General features: G+C 37.3%; 1 protein-coding gene across 1 annotated transcript in view; it reads right to left on the reverse strand.

The window, feature by feature from the left end:
- The window catches only part of aven (apoptosis, caspase activation inhibitor), a 58078-nt gene that overhangs the window by 2973 nt on the left and 40435 nt on the right, over window positions 1-14670 (reverse strand). The window contains exons 3-5 of the mRNA XM_036147252.1: window positions 1496-1566; window positions 1134-1229; window positions 446-743 (exon numbers count right to left, since the gene is read on the reverse strand). Of these exons, the coding sequence (XP_036003145.1) occupies window positions 446-743; window positions 1134-1229; window positions 1496-1566 (465 nt within the window). The remainder of the gene's footprint in view (window positions 1-445; window positions 744-1133; window positions 1230-1495; window positions 1567-14670) is intronic.

A 14670-nucleotide genomic window follows, 5' to 3' on the forward strand; every position in this document is an offset into this window, starting at 1 on the left:
TCTGTGTAATCATCAACAGCTTTGTGTATACCACAGAGCTGCTGATGTAGGGCTTTTAGTCTCATAGGCAGCTGCCTGTGAGACGCCGCTGAGGGAAAAGAGGACGCTCTAGCTGCTGTCGTGACGTGTAACGGTAGACAGATTTCTGCTTTCACGTGAAGCTGCTAAATCGCCAAAAACACAGAAAAAAGTCACAAGATTTGTTGCTAGAGGGGTCCTAAAAGTCCCCAAGTAGGAAACACTGGACTGTCATCCACTACAGAGCCCAGCATAGTAGCCACCAGTAGCTTCATACACCAACAGCTTCGCAGAGACAGACAGGAGCCGGAGGTGGGTTTACTTGCTTTTAGTTCCCTTTTTGCAGTGTAAGCATCACATTCTCCAACAATAATCTCCTAAAAAGGTATTTTATCAACCTGCAGAAACAACTGATAATTGTACTTGCCTTTCTCTGGAGAACCTCTCTCCTCATCAGGACCGCTGATCAGCTGGTGTTCTGCGTCACTTGAAGCGGGTTTCTGTAAACCAAGTAGATGATCTAGCTCTTCATCGCCGTCTTCTTCCACAGGCTTAACAGCTGCAGAGGGGACCTGCGAGTCTAAGCCCACCGCTGGAGTCACGGGGGGTTTCTCATTTGTGCTGAGGACTTTAAAGCCCGCAGACGGAGGAGGGAACTTCTCCGTTTTGGACACTTCCTGCTTTAGTGCTAGGCTCACAGCTGGCAGCTCTACTGGTGTCGAGACCTGAAACAAAAGACTTGTTAGTGTCCAAGGTCTCTATTTAAAAATGCTGCTGTGCACTGATCAGTATAACTAAGTCACTTTTTTTCACCAGCCATTGGGAGGAAAAAAACGTTTGCAAGATCTTGCAAAAGTTTTTCCAGTCTTTAAGGCAGGGATTCGTGCGCGAGATGAAAACTAATGGTGGTCTGACAGTGTTTTTTCCCACACCAAAAAGACATGTAAAATCAAAAAAGGTAAATTTAATGAAGCGTATTACACTTTATTGCTAAAAGTACAGAAGTAAATTTGCACAATACCTTTTTTTCTTCTGCCACAACTAATCCCTCCAAGCTTTATTTCAAACACTTCAATTTCAAACGGGATACCACAGAACACAAGCAAAACTCGTACCTGAACCAGTTCAGCCTCTAGATTCAGTCTTTGATGGATAGGCACTTGTTGGAGACTCTGGGTGAGGGCCTGGAGGTCCAGAAACACTCCTGACGTCTGAAGATGGAAAAAAAAAAGTGAAAGGAGACATCAACGAGCTAATGTGAGTCAAACTGTACTTAAAGGAAAAGGGGTTAGGAGCATCAAATGAAGATTCAAAACAGCCACAGATCTGAAATCCTGTTGGTAAAAAATGACCAATCTGTATAATCTGATTGATTTTGACTTTGTAAAGTGCCTTGAGATGACATGTTTCATGAATTGGCACTATATAAATAAAATTTAATTGAATTAAATTAATCAAAACCAAAGCAGAGTTTTACCTGACTGGTTGTGAACAGGTCCATCTCCCAGTCCTTCTCCTCTGCAAACCGGAAATGAGTGAATGAATCCCCTGGAAGACAAACAGTTAACATCATTTTACAGGCATCCTTTTCAGTTTTTTTATCACTTTTAAAAAAGGACAAAGACCACCACTTTGCTGGGAAAAAAACATATATATGAAAATGTGTTGGGGGGGGGGGGGGGGGAGCCAGCAGCTTTGTGTGACCTGTTGGAGAGCTACAGCAACACCAATCTTTCACAACACGAACAGCAGCAGCGCTAGTGTACAACACTCCAAAGACACTGAGAATCAGTTATTAATAAACAGAATCGGGGTGCTAAAACTCAGCAGGCGGACGAAAATGAGAAAACTTCTGCTGCTCGAACGAGGCACAACGCCGCGGCAACCGAAGCTCGGAGTTAGATCACAACATCCAGCACAACGAGGACACAGTGTCAGGTGTGAAGCACCACTCTGCCCGCTTCGTGCATGTGGTTATCTCCGCAGCGTTGCAGAAGGACGTCACTTTGGGTGGAATAAAAGGGCGCCTGTGGGTATTTTTACACAACTCGATGAAAGACTGCCTTTGTTCAAAATGGAAGCCAAAACTTCTTAAATGCAACAAAACACAAAGGCAACAGGAAGTCAGTCCTTTCTTTTTAGGTAAAAAGAGGAACCTTTTAACTATTAGAGAGAAAACTAAACTAGATCGCGTCAATAAAATAACACCAGTGCTAACAAATTTAAGAATATAAAAAGGACCTTAAGAAAAATAACTGCTTAATCAAGGTTTATTGCACCTGGAGCCTCCATAATCAAATTTTTGCTACTATGTCAAAGGTCAAAAGTGCAAAAATAAGTAAATACATTGAACAAAAAAATTACATTTGTATCTTATAATTTAGACTGAACTAGAACTAAATGAATCATGATAATTAAATTGTATTATGTTAAAATCTATATAATTTCACAATACCTAATTATTTCAAAGTCATATACAGCAGCATATAATAAATTCAATTTGTCTGTTTTCCTCATCAGTCAGTGGGCGGGGCTACCATTGCTGTAGCCACAGTGATTGGTCTAAAGAGTTTTCAGTACAAGTTAATTAAATAGATGTTAGGTAACTTTGATGAGCTAGAGATAATAAAATAATTTCACAATGCACTGAAATGCAGCGATGGTGAATCAAAAATATTCTATTAAATTTACATTCCGAATGTTGATTTTATACATGATTTGCATATATAATATAAAACATACTTTAAAAAAAATTCTAATTTAATATCTATTTATCTAAGTTCTCCATTTAGTCCTATCATATTTTGCATGTTGGAGAGTTCACAGTATTCAGAAAATAAGACTAATATAAAAGCAAACAGAAAATCTGGTTCAGTAGGGTTACTGGTTGATCATGAAGGTTGTTGGTTTTTGCTTCTAGTCTTTTATGGTGTTTTTGGGAGGGTGGGAAATCTAATTTAAATGTGTAAATACTGACCAGTAAAATAGCATAATGTGATGTATTAGTGCTGAGGAAGTTTGCTTCCCACTGGAGGAGACTGATACATCCACCAAACTGAATGCATCTGCATGCAAAACTGACAAGTGTTTAGTAGAAAACAATTAAAAGTACAAAGTGAAAATGCCTTTGAATTACTAATATGAAAATATCAAATGAAACCTTACATTATTATTATTTTGAACTAAAAAAGCAGATCAGATTGGTAATCCATCTTGGTAATTATATGATAAAGCTGTTCTGAAAAGCACATTGGGTTGCATTTCTTTATTCTGAAAAACCTGTTCTTGCCAAACTAATTAAATACTTGAAATAAATGTAACCCCCCCCCCCCCCAAGAAAATTATCTAAATATTTCTGGCCCCAGGAAAAGAAAATAATTAAAAGTGCTACCCCAATAGATGTTTACCAATTTATAACTGTGTCCCCATTAATTAGATTATTCTACCATTTTAACTGGAACTTGTTCTTAACAGCTAATCTCAGTAAAACTAACATATGAACATGAAAAAATAACAGCAGCTCACATATTTTCTTTCCCGGCCTCATTTCTAATTAAAACCGTTTAATATGTTGATCAAATTTGGATTAAAAAAACCTCAAGATCGATGGTGTCCAAACATTTTGCACCGTTCTTAAGGGGCCATAACTTTTGTTTTTCCAATTAAAAAGACAACCGCAAAAAAATAAAATACATTTGTGAATTCCTTTATTTTATTTTAGGTCTAAAAAAAAGGATATCATATGTTTGCTTTGGTAAAACAAAGTTGTATAGTTTCATAACTTTTTGGTTTGAATGTTTTTCTTCTGTTGCTCTTTGCAGTCAATTCCCAGCAACAAATACAAAAACTTTCTCTAAAATCTCTTTGCTGTATTTAGCCAGGTGTAATAAACCTGGCTAAAAACAGCAAATACACTAAATACAGTAAATACTGTGCATTTAGCAAACACCAAAAACTAAATTCTGTGCGTGCCTGAATCTATTTCTGAGTAAATAGCTGTTGAATGTTTGTGCTCCTACTTATTAGGATATTAAAAATAAAACAAAGAGAACAAGACAAGACTGTGTTCTAACATTTATCCCTAACATTCATTTAAGATTATATTAATTTGTCACAGAAAAAAAAAAAAAATACAAAAAAAGCATCGATCTGCTTTAGCTCAATTTACAGGAGGGCCAAATTTATACCTTTCTTGCACTGCAGCTGGGTTCCACACAAAATTTTCATACAAAGCTCTGAACAATTATAAAGAGCTAAAAGATAAACAAAAACAGTACAAATAAAAAAAAAACAACAGGAGATAATATTTACTACAAAATGGACAGAGAAAACAAGTGGGTCTTTAACTTAACTTTAAAAACACCAACAGAACCTGCCAGCTTTCCACAGGAAAGGTGCTCGAAAAGCAGTTTTTCTTCCAGTAAACAGTTTTTCTTTGCGCCCACGGACCACCCATTGGACACCCCTGCTAAAGACGAATGTGATGTTGCCGTTTTAATCAAATCATACACGTTACGTCTCTTTTATGAACCATCATTAAAAAATACAGAATATAACCAGCAAACCTGAGATGCTACTCTGGGCTGTGGGTGGCTCAGATTTCATTTTTATTAGATTTTTTTTTTAATATCTTTCCTTCTTATTAAAGCAACTGCTATTTTTATTGCCGAAGCGAAGCGACCCGATGCGGAACATGATTCAGGTGGTGGTGAGCCTGACATTCACAGATGGGCTGTCAGTGGGAGATTTGACGGAGGAAGCTGCTCCCTTTGCTCCCCCTGCAGACACCCGGCCTTCGTCTGCAAGCACCGGCACCATCTGCAGTTGTCCTTGACGCCGCGGCTGTATGAAAAGTGAGCGAGGTCAACAAGCAGCAGCTACAGGAGGGCTTTGTGTCTGTCAGACGGAGTCCGGCTGTCAAACAGACTTTTATGAATAGGCGCATTATGGAGAGTACAATGAGTATGACGCGGATGGATAAGAGAAGGAAATGTTAATGTCAGCTTGAAACGAAGGCTCAGCGACAGATGCCTTTATGTTCGGCCATGAGCATGATTGATATCAGCAATAACAGCTGATTCTTTTCCGATCTCGGAACATAAATCCCTCCTGGGGTGGACATGAAATCGATTTTGGTCCCTGCTGGTATCTGGAGCCGATCAAATGTCAACAGCTAACACTATTTAGTGAAAAGGGGATTCTGTGATTTTATAAAAACAGGCTTGGATCTTTGCACAGATGACTGAATTTCAGACTAACTAAGCACCTAGATTCTAAAGAAGCCTGTTGGTGGATTATAACACTTTATAATAGCGAAGCCTTTAGATTACAAAAGGTCTGGAGTAAGTATTTTAAAAAGAGAAGATCTAGAGATTAGTGACATATAGTGCAGTGATAGAGTGTATGCCCCCTTACAGATTCTTCAGCTTTTGCCTTTTTGTCACTTGCTTTGGCTCTAATGGATCATGGGTAAATGGAAAAAGCGGTTTTCAGACAGTTTAATCTTTTAAAACGAAAAAAAAAAAAAGCTATGCAAAACATCATGGGAATTGCTCGCTAAACCTTGGAGCCCACAGCTGCCACCAAGATACACTTTATTGGCAAAAGTATTCCCTGACCTGCCTAGACTCGCAAATGAACTTAAGTGATGTATCCCATTCTTAATCTACACGGTTCAGTATGACGTTGGTCCACCCTTTGCCGCTTTAACGGCTCCAAATTCAACGTCTTGGTGTGTTTATAGGACTAGAGGTCAGACACTGATGTGGGACGAGAAGGTCTGGCTTTCAGTCTCCGCTCTAATTCATCCCAAAGGTGTTCTGTGGGTTGAGGCCGGGATTGTGTGCAGGCCAGTAAAGTTCATTCACACCAAACTCTCTATGCGCTGGAGCACAGTCATGTTGGAAGAGGATGGGGCCATCTCCAAACTGTCCAAAATCTCTTGGTCTGCTGAAGCATTTAGAGTTCCTTTGACTGGGGCTTAAAGGGGCCAAGTCCAGCTCCTGAAAAAACACCCCACACCAGAATCCTTGAGCTAATCTGAAGACCACATGAAGTTTGGAGGTTTGTAGCGACTGACTGCAGAAAGTTGGCGACCTCTGTGCACCGTGCACCTCAGCTGTGCTTGATTTTGTAAACCTGTGATGATGGAAGTAATTGGAACACCTGATTTCGATTTGCATCCAGGGGCGAATAGTACTGCCATAGTAGTAGCACTTACTTTTGGTAATGTAGTGCATTTGCAATAACTGGCAACCGTTTTTGAGCATTATGATGTGTTTAATGTACTGTAACACGATCAACTGTATGGCGTCTAAGACTGACTCAGCTGCATTGAAACATCCTTTTTTTTGCCATTCAGAGTTGATTGTTTCAGAAAAATACTGCAGGTTTACAGAGCGCAGCTAAAAATAAATGCAGAAAATTCTCAAATCATAATTATCTATAGCTCATTAAAACTATGTCACTTTTACTTAAAATTGGAAAGGGTTTAATCTTCATATTATTATAATATGATCTTGAATTCAAGGACCTTTCTGAAATTTAAACAGCCTATTTGGCTCCTTTGACTTTATTTTAATACTTTTTAGAAAAGAAAGACGTTTTATTCACGGTATTGCACCTCAGCTCTTCCATTTTTTTTTTTACTTACTTTTTGGTTATTTTTTTCAGTTGATGATTCAGTCTACAATACTTTTTTCACTACGTGGATCACTCAGAGAGCAATACCCTTATAAAGTATAAACGATGATGTCACATGTATGACCTATAGACTGAGACAATGAGTTGAATATTCAGTCACCCTAGGACAATGACTCAACTTAAAGACAGATCTAAAATACAAAATGTTGCAGTGGAGAGCTGGCATTAATATGCACCGTACAGTATGTCTCCTAATATTTCTTTATTTGGAAATCAATCCGACCTTCATCCCACACAGTCATTTTTCTTCGGCAACAGAACACCAGTAGGTTTATGTTTCTGCAGTTTCATTTTACATTCAAATATAAGCACAGACATAACAAGTTTGAGAGGACCTGAGTCATCTGATAGCAGAATTTCACCAAACTTGGCTTCATTATGTAACAGATGATATAAGAGAGAATGGAGAGAAGCAAAGGACATGAAATGATAGTGATCAGGGATGTTATTTGAACCCAGAGCTACTCTGCAGATCACATTAATGCAAGAAATGTGATTTAATTCTCAATTGCCATTAATTCATTCTAAATACATTTCTGAAACTTACTATTGAAACTAGTAAGATTTTTAAAAACAAAGAGGTATCTTTAGCGTCTGTAATTCTTAATTTCAGAACACAATACACCCTCAGTCATATGCCTTAACACCATTTTCAAAGATCAGCTATAAGACATGTGGCGTTTAACATTTGAGTTAAGTGCTCCAAATCCTACTTATTTATAAATCAGCAAGTTTACTAAAAGTAAGATAAAAAAAAAACACAAAACCAAGACCTAAAACAAATATTAACACTCATTAAATAAAACGGAAACAATGTTAACAGGCATTGGTCAAAACGCTTTTTAAAGAAAAAACACGTTTTTAAAAGAGACTTTAAAACAGGAAGCGAAGATGTTTGTCTAATATTTAAATGGCAAATGTATTCTAAAGCTTAGGAGCCACAACAAAAAAAAAGCTTGATCTCCGCCCTGGTTTTGCGCCTAGTTCTTGGGACACCTAAAATCAGCTGGTTGGCTGAGCTAAAGGCCCACAAAGGACGATAAGGCTGGAGCAAACCAGACAGGTACAGAGGAGGAAGAGGAGGAAAACCATTCCAGTGTTGGGTCCTATGACATTTGCAGATGGCCTCCAGCTTTTTACAGCTGCTTTCTTCACCATTGCTACTGAAATGCAAATTACTTTAGGTAAAACCAGACATATAAAGGCAGTAATGCTCACGACTGTCAGGGTAATGAGGACGTAATCTTATCAATTTCTCATTAACATGTAATCATTTAGTAGTCGTCAATGTCCTACAGTATTTAAGCGTTATCACACAAAAAGTGAAGACAATATAATTAGTTTTTTTATTACCATCAACATTATTATTACAAATAAAAGGACTTTTTAAATCATCATTAAAATGTGTATTTATTGTGACAATGTTAACGTCTACAAACCCTAAAAAGCCGAACAGCTGGTAATCATTTCATCCCCTGCTGATGTTATGATGCAGACTGTATCAAAGCCCCTTCTGTCCGTTTTAAACACATTAAACTGAGTAGATGACTTTATTAACTTAACCTATTACATTTAAACCAGATGATTTAATAAATAATACATACTGCTAGCATAGACTATTGATGGAGATGTTAAAACCTCTGTTTTATAGTCCAAAACTGGCAATTTGGAATTAGGGAGATCAAAAGCTTTCCTATAGAGATGTAATACTTCTGTGTTTGCCAATGTATTTATTCTTCCCTTTTATTTATATGTGTATAGATATATATGGGCACGTATTCATATGTATTTTAATTTCTAACTCACTGGCTTAGTGATGTGCATTTCTCTCCATTTATTGTTCTGATTTGCAACACTGCACTTTTTTTTTTTTTTTTTTTGGTTCTTTGATGGGGGGGCAGTGAATGGTTAATGTTAAGGGAGATATGGGGTGGGGATTGGGAAACTGTATAATGTGTGATTGTGATGTACTATGTTTACAACTTGTTCTCAGTCTAAAAACAAATACAGTTTTTCTTTTGGGAGTGACACAAGAGTAAAATTTGTCATATTTTAAATATTTCCTGTTCATACTTGACATTTCCAACAAGCTGAACTTGCAGGCTTTTTAAACATAAAAATAAGACCTTATTTGTTTTATTATGCTGGAGTTTTAACATTTTACACTAAAAGGCTATTTTGTACATAATGCATCTCATGTCTGACACTTTTCATGGTATACAATAAATGCCAAATCCGGCTGGTAGCAAATTAATTGAAAATGAAATTGCTTTTGAGCTCCACATTAAAATACATTATTTAACTAATAATAGAGGCACAGAGTGTGTTTTTTTCAGCAAAGTATTATTTGACACAAGGACAATTTTAATTTAAACTGAAGACCAGCAGAAAAAGAAATCCTGTGAACTTTTGTGTTTATGTATACAGAAAACATGAATGCAAGTAAGTCCTGGCCAACAAACGATGCATTCTGTAAGAGATCCAACGCATTCAAACTCTGTTTCACACTTCTTTTTTTTCTGGACCTGGGCAAATCTTGCCTAAAACTTTGCCGGTTAGTCTGCGGAGGCACAGCAGAAGCGTGGGTGACGGCTGAATGAAGTCCAGAACACATTTGTGTTCAGACCAGTAAAAGAAAAGTCACCATATGCGATGCAGACCACATTTGAATGAGGTCAGAGCGATCTGTCCGCTCTTCTTTCTTCCATCACAATTGGACTAATTAATGCAAATGCTGTCGTTGGTTTTACTCACTCATTTCCTTTTTCTATCTATTCATTGGTTATCCGTCTGTCCAATCACCAAAAGTCATTTTAACAGTAACAAACATTCTTTACCACATCCCAAATGGTGTTCATTTATTGATACTGAGACTAGGTTTGTTAGAAAATTACAAGATAATGTGCAGCAAAAAAAAAAAATAATCACTTCTTTTCCTCCTCCTTCTGAGATCTAAATCCCTACTTTCTGTTTTAAAAGGTAAATTTACATCAAGGTTCCTCTCACTCTCACATTCCATGTGTTTCCGGCTCCTGCTCCTCTCTGGTTAATGTCTTCCCTAATCCCTTCTCTTCCTCCCTCGCCGTCTTTGTTCAGTCTAACACAGAGACCTGCTGCTGGTGCTGGTGGTGGCGAACTGTCGCCCACCTACACCTCGGACCCCTGTGTCCTCCTGATCTGTGTCCATGGAAATAGCACCGCATGTCGATTCAAGGGGGCCGACAGAACCATAGCAACAGATGCCAGCCAAGACGAGAGACATGTCTGTCAAATTTCCAGAAAACACGGAGGACAGGAGAAGGAGGATGTGTGATGGAAAAAAAAAAAGATTGAGTCGACTAGATTTTTTTTTTTTTTTTGTCCTTAATCATGCCAAAAAGGTCTGAGACTAACATTTAAAGTTTTAATTGCTGGGTTTAGGAGCTACAATTAAGCCAGACATATACAGTTGCTTTTTAACTGTCCTGAATGATGTGCATTTAATATATTTGACTTTGTGGCTGTGGATGCTTTGGACATGTTTACTTTAGCAGTTGAGTAATGTTCTGTAGACCCAAGAAGTAATAATCTATTCAACAAAGTCGCTTTCATGCCTCAAATCTGTCAGAAACACACATGTTTAAATGAGATAAAGAGTGATTTTAACAAATATTTAATTTTAAAGTACTTATGTTTCCACAGATTAGATTTCCAGACTGTTTTCAACATTCTAGAGACGTCTGTATTAATTGGAGAGGCACAGATCAAATTTTTGTGTTCCCAATTATTTGACACCAGTGAGAGAGAGCAGACACTGTTGAAAATAATTTTTCTATTTTAAAATTACAACACAGTTGTGATTTTAAACCATCGTAAGAATCTCATTAGCGCATCTAAAATTACTAATATTACTGAAACCCCACTCTTTGTGCATATTCCTTAGAGATTGCAGCTCCTGATCTAAACTCCAATTTCCAAAACGTCGCCAACAAATCCAACAGGTTCTGTAAAAGCCAGAGGTCGAAAGCTCATAACAATAAAGTAGAACAACTGCGTAGTAATCTGTTGAGCCTTCCTGTTATCATCATTAAATGCCGAGCTCTCTCTCTCATTCGGCCTAAATTAACCACAGAAAACCTCTGCATGTAGCAGAATAATAATTTGCTTTTGAATAGACTCTGTGCTTCCTCTCACTTCCTGTATAAACACAAAACAGATACTGAAGCTAGCTAACTTTGAGCCTCCTTCAGCCAGTTGCAGCATTAACCCGAGTGTAGTTTGAGAGTGACTTCGGGTGCTATGGTGTGTTCACTGGACCAGAACGAGATAAAACTGGGTTTTCAGGTAGCTGGTCACCAGCCTGGGCCGATCAAGCTGAAAATCCCTTAAAACTGCCAAACAGTTGATTTTTCTGTGCATCTCCATCTCTTTCAGGCTCCATATTTTGTAGCTTTTTGATAATTAAGAGAATTAAAGTCTTACAAAACTCCAACTTTATACCTTTTAATCCAAATGAGAAAAATTATTAAATCAAGCACCATGCTTTAAGGAGGCATAGACTAGGTCTGGATGATAATTCAATAATAATATATATTGATCGATAGACGTACAGGTCAACAGGGAAAAAAGGGGTCAATAAAAAGTTCAATAGAAGAACAGTGTTCCTTCCTTTTGCCTTCTAGCCTATCATGTGGGTTAATACAACCGTCATTACATCCTCCCAGCCAATCACAAACGCAGACCCAAGTAAGCTCCTTCACCGAGCTTCAAAAGAGTTCATAGGGCACGTGTTTTTTTTTTTTTTTTTTTTAAGACTTACAGTTTTGGAAAAAAAAAGTCTGGTTGAATAAAGGGTTGTGTTTGAACTTAGTGTTATTTATTTAAAAATAGGTAATTAAGCATCAACATTCAATGACCAGGGCTGCACCTAAAATATATACATTTTAATTTTTTGATAATTGTCAATATCGATCAATCTGATTTCAATTTAATCTATATGCTTTTTTTCCTATATCGTCCGGCCCTAGCATAGACAGCCATGTTAAATTTTATGTTATACACCTTTCGAGTACCTTAAAGGTAAGATTTAGCTAAATTGTTGTGTTAATATCAGGGGTGGGCCATATGGACTTTCAATTTTATGATGAAATGTTGTGGTTATGCTGTGATTAGGCTAAAAGTAATTGATACAAGACTACCTGCAGCTTCTGGCAGTTTTTTTCAGGTAACTGTGTGGCTGTGACTGCATGTCAATTATAGCCTAATAAGATCAAAAACTGTCCTTAATAAAAACATTTGAAAACGTAATATTAAAACAAAATTCGAAAAACATTTCATCAGGACACTGGTCACATAAAGAAGTGTGATTTTTATTCCCAAACTGCATACAGTAACAATCTATTTAGGAATTTACTGATATTTATCGATGCTCTCAATAAACTAACAATAGAGAAAATAGCAATCCTAACAATCTAAAGGCAGTTTTGAGGAGTTTCAGACACCACTAAGATCCAAACTCTTATAAGAAATTTTTCACAATAACAATAAAATGTTACGATAAAGGCTCAGTCCTAATTGAAGGTAGGCTGTTTGTGTACAACTAAAAAAAACATCAGGTTACAGTTTAAATAAATCAGAGCATCAGTGATGTTAGTTAGATGAAAAATCTATTTAATTGTGTGTATACACGCTAAATCTCAGGTTGTGTGTCAGATAGATCTGTGAGCTTTGTATAACTTTGGTATAATGCGCCATTTTATTTTCCCTTTTTATATTTTAAGTATATTTTTCACTCTCGCTGGCTCTTTTCCCTGCACCACTCAACCCCACACTGTTTTCACCTCCCCGCTTGTTCACCCCCCCTTCTGTGGAGCTGTGGCAACGAGGCTCGGTGCAAAAATAAAAATAAGGAGCGCTGGATCTGAATCACTTTCTTATAAAACAATTGTGCACATAAATTGTCGAAACTTATAACAAGAGTATAGTGTAACTTTTCCCAGTGTTTGAAATGAATTAAGGAGAGGAAACCTGCCTTCTTCTAGACTAGGCAAGTGTTCATTTTAGTTTATTTTAACAGGTCCTATAGCTCCAACATCCCTAATGAGAATTTTCTTCCTCCTAAAATTACATAGTCAATATATCGGAGATTTCTGCTGTTGCATGAACAGAATAAAGCAATTATTTAAACAACTATTCATGTAAAAAAACGATTTGACATTTTGTAACCTAACATAATCAACTAATTAACCAATAACACAAATGACTCCTTGCATGGAGGAATTGCCGCAACACCAGTGACTCCAGGCAACATTTTTATCGATTTTCTGTTTTTTTTATTTTTACCAACTGGCATTCACTGATCAACTAATTAGGACTAACTTGGGCTGTACTGGATTGGATCTGAAAGTGACAACATAAAAGGGATTGCATTGAAATGATCAGATTACCTTTGTAGGAATTTGACCCTACATCTTAAAAAAAGTACTATCCCTAAACTTTTCAGTAGTGCTGAAACTTTCTGAGGGACCTAAATAGATGTGGCTGAGTTTTAGACCGTGCACATTAAATATGTGGAGTTGTTCTTTCCAAAATAATTTACACTCTGCACATCCGCTGCTTCACTCGAGCACCAAATCTCTTCAGTCAAGAGCTTCAAAACGCCGAATACAGAGAGAGAGAAAGAAAAGGGATGTTGTTAGGACAGAGAAATCTGGACTGCATTTGCACAGAGATTCTTGAAAACACAGTTTGAGGTTCATGCAACCTTTATTATATGTGTGAAAACACAAAAAGGAGCATTTTTGAAGGGTTTTTGGTACTAAGACCACTTTAGAATAAAACGCAGATAAAAGCAGCAATGTATGGTCTTGTGATCAGTACATCCCTCATCATCATGTTTTTACAACAATTTAATTAAAACTGCAGCTCAAGGTGGAGATAAAAAACATTTAACACAAAAAACGTGTTTCTAAACACAGTGTCGTGTTGAATCTCACACCAATGCTGGCCCAAACATTAAACACAACAAGGTGCAGAAAATCTGTTTATTTGATGAAATCAGAGGTGGTAGGCTTGGGATAAACTTGAACCTTGCCAAAGCATGTTTATTTCCATCTCACTTGCAGTGGTAGGATGTGTGAGTGTGTGTGTGTGGGGGTCTAATTTGTGGATGCATGTGTAAAGCATGTGTTGTGTAAAAGTGCTTTTACACATAACTAAACAAAACTCATAAAATCTCACCTTATTTAAAAGTCATATCGGACAACGCACCTGCGGGGTGCATTGTCCGATATGACTGCTACTGTCTTTACAAAGACTTTGGGAATTTAAGAGTTTACCTTATATTCAATTAAATTCTTTGTCTTTTCTTTAACAAAACGTTAAAAGTTGAGATAACAAAAAATGCAAATTAGAGAACAGTAGGAGAACTCAATTGAGTGAGAAAATTAGACCCTGATGTCCTCCAGTAGCCTAAGTCTATAGCAGCATAACTACAGAGATAGCACAGGATAACCTAAGCCACTCTAACTATAAGCTTTGTCAAAAAGGAAAGTTTTAAGATTAGTCTTAAAAGTAGACAGGGTGTCTGCATTACGGACCAAATCTGGGAGTTGGTTCCACAGGAGAGGAGCCTGATAGCTAAAGGATCTGCCTCCCATTCTACTTTTAGAGACTCTAGGAACCATCAGCAGACCTGCAGTTTGAGAGCAAAGTGCTCTGTTAGGAACATACGGGGTAATCAGAGCTCTGATATATGATGGAGCTTAATTATTAAGGGCTTTATACGTGAGAAGGAACATTTAAAATTATGTTCTTTTCTTTAACAGAAAGCCAATGACGGGAAGCTAAAATTGAAGAAATATGATCTCTCTTGTTAATTTTCATCAGAACTCTTGCTGCAGCGTTTTGGATCAGCTGAAGACTTTGAACTGCATTTTGTGGACTTCCTGATAGTAAAGAAATACAATAGTC

This window comes from Fundulus heteroclitus, chromosome 15, assembly GCF_011125445.2.
Source record: "Fundulus heteroclitus isolate FHET01 chromosome 15, MU-UCD_Fhet_4.1, whole genome shotgun sequence".
NCBI lineage: Eukaryota > Metazoa > Chordata > Actinopteri > Cyprinodontiformes > Fundulidae > Fundulus > Fundulus heteroclitus.